At 41.1% G+C, this 7277-nt stretch overlaps 1 protein-coding gene across 5 annotated transcripts; it reads left to right on the top strand.

Moving 5' to 3' along the window:
* Nucleotides 1–846: 846 nt before the first annotated feature.
* Nucleotides 847–7277, top strand: LOC123165717 (uncharacterized). 5 transcript variants are annotated; one of them, XM_044583422.1, is made up of 9 exons: nt 857–1193; nt 3614–3805; nt 3887–4076; nt 4440–4818; nt 4908–5021; nt 5114–5398; nt 5469–5531; nt 5629–5678; nt 6797–7277. In XM_044583422.1, exons 4-9 carry the CDS (start codon nt 4756–4758, stop codon nt 7053–7055), a joined length of 834 nt encoding a protein of 277 aa, XP_044439357.1. In that variant the 5' UTR covers nt 857–1193; nt 3614–3805; nt 3887–4076; nt 4440–4755; the 3' UTR covers nt 7056–7277. The 5 variants fall into 5 exon arrangements, with proteins under 5 accessions (XP_044439355.1, XP_044439357.1, XP_044439356.1 ...); XM_044583421.1 differs by having other exon boundaries at nt 2456–3805; XM_044583423.1 differs by having other exon boundaries at nt 867–1193; nt 2456–3805; nt 5610–5678; nt 6797–7231.

Genomic DNA, 7277 nt, shown 5'->3' with positions numbered 1-7277 from the left:
ATCTGGAAGACGGAACGTGTGCTGGGTTCGTGGTTGATGGATGGAAAGTGTGGTTTCCTCCTTCGGTGTCTTAGTCGTGGTGGGGTGCCAGACCTTGAGTTCGATAGGGTGTCCGGGGGTGTTGCCCAGATCTGATTCGTTCAACGACAATGACTTCAGTTTTGGTGAGCCACCTTGGAGGTCCACAAAGCTGCATATCAGCGATGGAGCCGCGTCGAGTTTGGGTGAGGAGGTGATCTATCGTTCTTCTTTTCGGTGGCTGTTGTGGTTGTGCTGGGGCAGGTGACGGAGCGTCGGTGTCTAGCTAAGAGATGTTTTGCTATCTTTTCAGTTTTGTCATGTCGATCCTTACATGGCTTGTACTTTGATCTTTATGATATGAATGAGACACGTATTACCATGCAAAAGAAAAAAAAACCAATGCACGGTGGAACCAAATACAACACACCAATGGATCATCCAAGGTATTATGGCCATTTTTCGCAAAAAAAACGTATTATGATCATACCAAGAATCGTGTATGTGCCATGTCAAAAAAAAAAGGAATCGTGTATGTGCCAAACGAACTGTGAGAAATCTAAGAATAAAAATAGGATTTAAAAAAACAAATGGCCCAAAAAATAAAAGTTAAAAGTTATTGTACTCCTATATGATTTCATACGTACTAATAATTAATTAATAACGCGTGTGCAAAAATTAAGTGCACCGCATGGTTCGAACCCAAGACCAAACAAGCTAGCCTAGCGTGCTATACCAGGTGGACATCGGACAAGTTGTGACATATACCTCCTCAGATGTTATCTATACTAGACCTTCTGAAAGCGCCGTTGACCAGCCCCGCCACTTATATCCCCTCAGTCCTGCGGCTCACATTCACCTCCCTCTCAACGCCGGTCGCCGCCTAGATGTGTCACCTGACTTGCCACCGTCCTCCACTCTCATCTCAGATTTGACCCCAAAGTCAAGCGGCAAGCAGCAGCAGCAGGTTCCGTGTCGCCATGAGCTGGATGGGGAAGCGGGGGTTGGGTGGGGAGAGCCCGCACTGGCGGAGAAGACGAACGAGGGCTGGCGGCCCCGGAGCTACCTCCACTACCTCGCCGCCGCGTCCAGTCCGACCCTGCCTCCTGCAAGCACGGCGACTTCTTCGACACCATCTGGGCGGGCCACGAGCTAACCACGCCCAATCTCTTCAGGTCAGTACAGTACAGTAGGCAATTTGGGATTTTTTTTGAAACTGAAATTGAGGAAATTTTGACACAATTGAGTGTGGAGACTGAGTTGTTTGGTTAATTAGTTAATCAGCACGTACACCAGAGACAATTTGTTGCAACATTGACACGATTATGTGATGTAGAGATAATGAGATATGCTCATGTTTTACTGCTACTCGAACCCTGATATGTACCGTGGTTTTCATGGGATAATTAATATAATTGAGTCCGTTCAATCCGTTGAGGAGGCCTCGTGGTTATCTTTTTTTTTTCACGTTTCTCGCGTAGTGGTTAGTGCCCACCTCGCAGCCGTGGACTCCTGTTACCGAATTATTTGGCGATCTAGCGCTGATTTCTTGGTGCGGCCACCAAAAAATTCTCGCGCGCCGGCGCACCATGCACCAAATCAGGTCCTAAACTAACCGCCATAGTCTCCTGGTCCTCTTTGAAAACAAACAAGTCCTCGTTCTCCAAACCAATCTAGCTTGAGGGGTGCCCGGCGTCCCTCTGCTTCCACTCCGACGGGTGGTCAGGAGTTTCTCTGCTTCCTGTGCGATGGCCGATCAATCGGCACGCAGCGATCACAGTGGGGCGCCACGGTATCATTCTCTTCTCCCTCCCCATTCCCCTCTCTCCCCGTCTCTGTCACACCCCCTTGAGTACTTTTCTTCTTTTCTGTCTTGCGTGATTGTGCTGATTGTCCATTATTTGTACATTGCAATTTCTTTTCTGCACGATCCATCGGTATTGGTTTGTTGGCGGTTCATAATTTTAGTTTGGCAAGTTTTCTTGTTGTACGAGTTGATCTTGTTTTCTTTCTTTTCTTTCTAAACCATGTTAGCCGGGAACTAATTATGTAAGAAACGGAGAGAATATGTGTAGAACCTTAAATCTAGGATTCAGCTGGTATGCTCACAAAAAGGTTATGTTTTATGTGTTTACTACAGTAGCAACTTATGTCCAACGAGTATGTGCTTCTGATGGCCATGAATAACCTGAACAGTTCCCTCAGTTTCTGGTTCAGAAAGTTGAAATAGGTATTAATAAACTTGCACATTAGTTAGCTTGTTTGGATAGAGCTCCTAATGACCATCTTGTTAGTTATGGCCAATGTAGGCCAAATATAGAATTGTTTGATTGATTTTCTCATTGTTACTATATAATTAATATATATCACACTTTATGTTCATGATTAAATCCAATGCTTATACTATACCTCCTACTTCCATTCTACATTTTTGTAGCAATGTAGATGTCGACCGTAGTTGGATGTACAAAGAGAGACGAGGGAAGTTGATCAGTGATGCTTGGCAACATGGAGTAGATAATTTCCTAGATCATGCATTCTCATTGCCCGATGCTGCTGTAGATGGGAAATCCCATTGTCCTTGCAGCAAGTGCTTTTGCGGTCATAAGTGGACAAGGGATGTCATGACCACACACTTGTGCAGCAATGGGTTCATGTTAGGATATGAGAGATGGACTAGCCACGGGGAGTCTGATGCACCTGAAAATGTAGAGCATGATAACGCGGGGGATGGAGATAGAATGAATGACATGCTAGTTGATGCAATTGTTGCTGAAGGAGTTTCTAAAGGTGATGAGCCAACAAAATCTGCCAAAAAATTCTATGAAATGTTGATGGAAGCCGACAAACGTTTGCATGAGAAGACCACACAATCACGTCTATCCATTGTAGGAAGGCTAATGACTATCAAAACACAACATAATCTGTCAGAAGCTTGTTACAATGAGATGATGACTCTTATACATGACATTGTTGGGGACGATGCTGCAAAAGATCTTCCAGCAAACTTCCATAGGTCCAAGAATATTTCCAGGAAGGTGGTCAGCTGGGTAGTCAAATTTGTTGATGAATCTACTGAGCCAAGAAAGGAGTCAGATGATGTGGAGCTTGATCCCTCTGAAATTTATGTAATAGAAAATCAAGGCAATAATTATGAGGGAGAAGAATCTTCAGAAGATGAATTGGACGAGAGTACTGATGAGGAAGAAGAAGATTTACCTGAAGAGGAAGGACAAGAAGAGACATATGAGACCGAAGATGAGGATGATGCAATAGAGCATGACTCTGAATATGACGATGATGATTACTGAACATTTATAGCTTTTGCACTTCATTTTCTGTCTTGGTACCAATAAATATATAGTGGCACAACTAGTGAATAATATAGTATGTTTACTATTGGTAGTAATACATATTACATAGAGATTTAGTGACACAACTATTGAACAATATATTATGGTTGATAGTATTTCTAGTTTAGTTGTTACAGAATGTTTTCTGTTGTTTTCTTCTTCTACTGTCATGCCTTTGGTAATCATCTACCAATTATTTTTTTATGTAGCTAATAAGAATGTATTTGTCACTATGTAAATAGGATGACCCGCTTGCATCATAGGCGTGTCTCAATGGCTAGGTCGAACAGGTCTTCTTCTAGTGCCTCCGTAGAAAACAATGGATCAACTCAGTCAACTGCACAGGCTAAAAAGCCTAGAACACCAAGAACTAGGACTCCAGCCGGTCTCAGACTAGAGGAAATTGACCGACCGCTTATAGTTCCCGTTGGCATGTAAGTATTAAATATTCCAATTGCTTAACTTGTTGGAGCAATGTTCATGTGCTAACTACATTTGATCTTTATTTATAACAGGGCATGGGAAAGGCACCCATACAACGCTCGTGATCCATCAACGGTGCTAGGTGCCTTAGTGCGCCAGATGTATCCACCGCCAATTGGTCCAAAAAATGATCAGAAACCGGTATTGTGTTGGGAGGACTACAAGTGGTCCCCTGGTCCAGAAGTAAGAACAGCAGCTTCCAAAATAGTGGAAGAATTTTGGGTAAGTATATGCACGCGCGCGCACACACACACACAGACACACACACACACACACACACACACACACACACACACACACACACACACACACACACATATATATATATATAAATGCTTTGAGAATTTTGAATCAGTTTTTCTAGTACTTAGAATTTTGAAACAGAGGTGAACATATTATATTTAGACATAGGAAGTCTAAAACTGGTGGATGGGTGGTAGTTAAAATTCTTTATTTTGTCCACAACCATGACAAAACTACTTGGTTTATCTATGAAGTGTTGGAAGCTTTGATGATTGTGCATATGCTCACTTCCACAAATGCACTAGTAACTAACAAAACATATTTTGGGATGGTTTATGGCAGTGGCGTTTCAAGTGCGACCCATCGGAGCAAGAGAAGGCAGATGGTGTTTTGGAGGAGAACTTAACTAGGAAAGTGAAGCAGATGCTACATGAGGAAAAGGTGGCAGCCATCAAAATATTAAAGAAGAAGGGACAATTGCCTACAGAACTAACATAAGAGGATGAGGATGGTAACCGATGGCCAACTAAGGAAGCTTTAATTTCTGCAAAGAGAGTTGACTTTGGTACAGACGTTGGTTGGCGTCTACTATGTGAGCACTGGAGTAGTATTGAATTTAGAGGGTTATCTTTAACCAACAAGAGGAACAGACTTGCTAATGGGAACACGGTCTTCCATTACAGTGGTGCTAGAAATGTTTGTCGCCACGCATCAATTTCTGGTACTATTTTCATCAAACATCTTTCTGCTTACTGTTTAATAAGGAAGTTTCATTTACATTGGATGATGTATCACGCTCTTGAAATGCAGAAACTCAAAACTGGGAAAGACCCTAGAATTTCTGGTGCTTGGCTTCACACGCACAAATTGCATCGAGGGACTGATGAAGAGCAGATATGCAGTCAAAGAACTGCTGATCATTGGGTCAGTAAAATATTGCAACTTAGTTCATTATAATCATCATGAGAAGTATGTGCATAACACAGCAGTTTACCATTAATTTTTAATTTGAAAAGGAGGATTTTGATAAGGCAATGAAAAATGCCCATGGAGAAAATTGGGAAGAGGAGCACCCGGATTTAGATGGACAGATCATGTATGAAGCAGCAGGCAGAATGCCACATGGCAGGCTGGGAATTGCTAATGAGTTGTTTAGCAAACCAGAGAAGGCGAAGTTTAAGTCTAAAAGGGCGATGGCCTCACAGCCGGTGCAGTCTGCTAAGGAGGAGCGTCTAGAAAGAGAAAACAAACATTTGAAGCAGGAGATCAAGCGTCTTCGAGGCATTGAGCTTGTTGTTCAGGTAATCTTGTCTTCTCTTGTAAATTGGAGTTTGAGTGAATAGGTTTGTGCTGACATGCTGATGTTTGTAGTCTTTGGCTGAGAAAGGGGGAGTCGACTTTGATGGCATAATGCAATCAGCAGCAGATGACTTGGTAAGTTATACCCATCTCAATGGTAGGCTTTCAGCAATTGAACCATTAAGTAATGTTTCTTTTGTGTATGATACATAGTCTCCATCATATTCTGAAGGCGGATTTCAAAGGGGACGAGGTGATGTGCCTCAACACCAAACCGAAAAGGTTAGTTCATTGTCGTCGTGCTCGCATGTCTGGGGATGACCTTTCCTTGTTCCACCATTTATGTGTTTGTCTTTGCATATGTATTAGCACATCAAGAAAGAATTTGTGTGTGCAAGTCAGGTGCAGGATTTTTGGTCATGGAAAGTAGCAACAGATGCAGATCCTTCATATATTTTAATTACAGATTTAGAAAAGAAATGCATGGTTAACTATATTGGCGCATTCCTCTAAACGATTATATCACCCAAGAGAAATGACTGATGCTGCATGTAAATAATTGATGGTTGATAGAACAAGTTTATCTACACATCTATGAGAAAAAATGCAGTGAAGACCACACTTGATAGCCTACAGTTGTGATGCTTGTTTCTCTGTACATATGCCTTGTTTGCTTGTTTCTCTGTACATATGCCTTGTTTGCTTGCATATCTAAATTTGCTATCATTTCTTATGTGCAAAACTAGATAAACTGAACCATGTTAATTCAAAAATCATTAATAGGAAAAATATGATAGTATGAACAATAATTTATTTGTACTTCATGTATAATTTATTCAGGTCGCAGGGAACGAATTATTAGACATGAAAGAACTTAGGCTAACCATCCAGAATATTTTTCTTACGGATACTCTTCCTTTATCTAAGCATTGTTGAACCATGTTCGGTAAAGCCTCTGTACATATGCATTTCAATTATAATACATATACATGCAAATATTATTTCACCTTGGGGCACATGCTGCTAGTTTATGCTTTTTGTACATGCCATTCTTAATTAGTTTACTATATGCCCAAACTAGCCAATAGTGATCTGTTAGTTCACTCGTTCGGCTTTGTCATGTGACTGCAAAATGTAAACACCGTTGATAGTGGGGTCGCAAATAGATATGCACAGTAATTGGAAAATTTGTATGGAATATGTGTTCCTGCTGATTCATGTTTCCTCTGAAAATTTCATGTGAAGGATCGAAAGGTGAATAAGCATCATAATGCTGGATAATCATACTGTTATATAGCAGCTAGCAGATAACCTGTCAATTAGAACAATTAAGTTTGATTCCTGTAGGTCACTTAAATTTCAGCTACATTATACTGACAACTAGTCTTGTCATTACTTAGGGAATGGGAAGCAGGACTGGAGGCAGTACGAGTCATGGAAATGATGATGAAGATGACTACTATGGCAATGGGGGATATGATAACTATGGCGAGGGTGATCTGTATGGTGATGAGCACTATGATCACTATGGCCATGGGGAATATGATGACTACGGAGATGAGGATGACTATGGCTATGGCGGTGGCGATGATGATGATTGGCTATAAAAGTCTAATGATATTCAAGTCATGCCAAAATGTAGTTATGTTAGATATTTGAAACACTTTATTATCTTATGGACAAATTTGTCTTAGTTGACAAATTATCTTATGCACAATGTGGCCTATCTCAGCTACTATTTTGTTCTGCATTCGACATTTGATAATTATGGTTAATGCAATTTGGATGCAACTCAATACCTTGTGCTTGTGTATGAGATGCATTTGTTGGAATGCCAATATTCTGAATTATTGCTATGGAATGAAACACCCATTGGTGAAA

This window comes from Triticum aestivum, chromosome 7D (assembly GCF_018294505.1).
Source record: "Triticum aestivum cultivar Chinese Spring chromosome 7D, IWGSC CS RefSeq v2.1, whole genome shotgun sequence".
NCBI lineage: Eukaryota > Viridiplantae > Streptophyta > Magnoliopsida > Poales > Poaceae > Triticum > Triticum aestivum.
The sequence above is the reverse complement of the archived record's forward strand: the minus strand, read 5'-3'. Positions and strand labels throughout refer to the sequence as shown.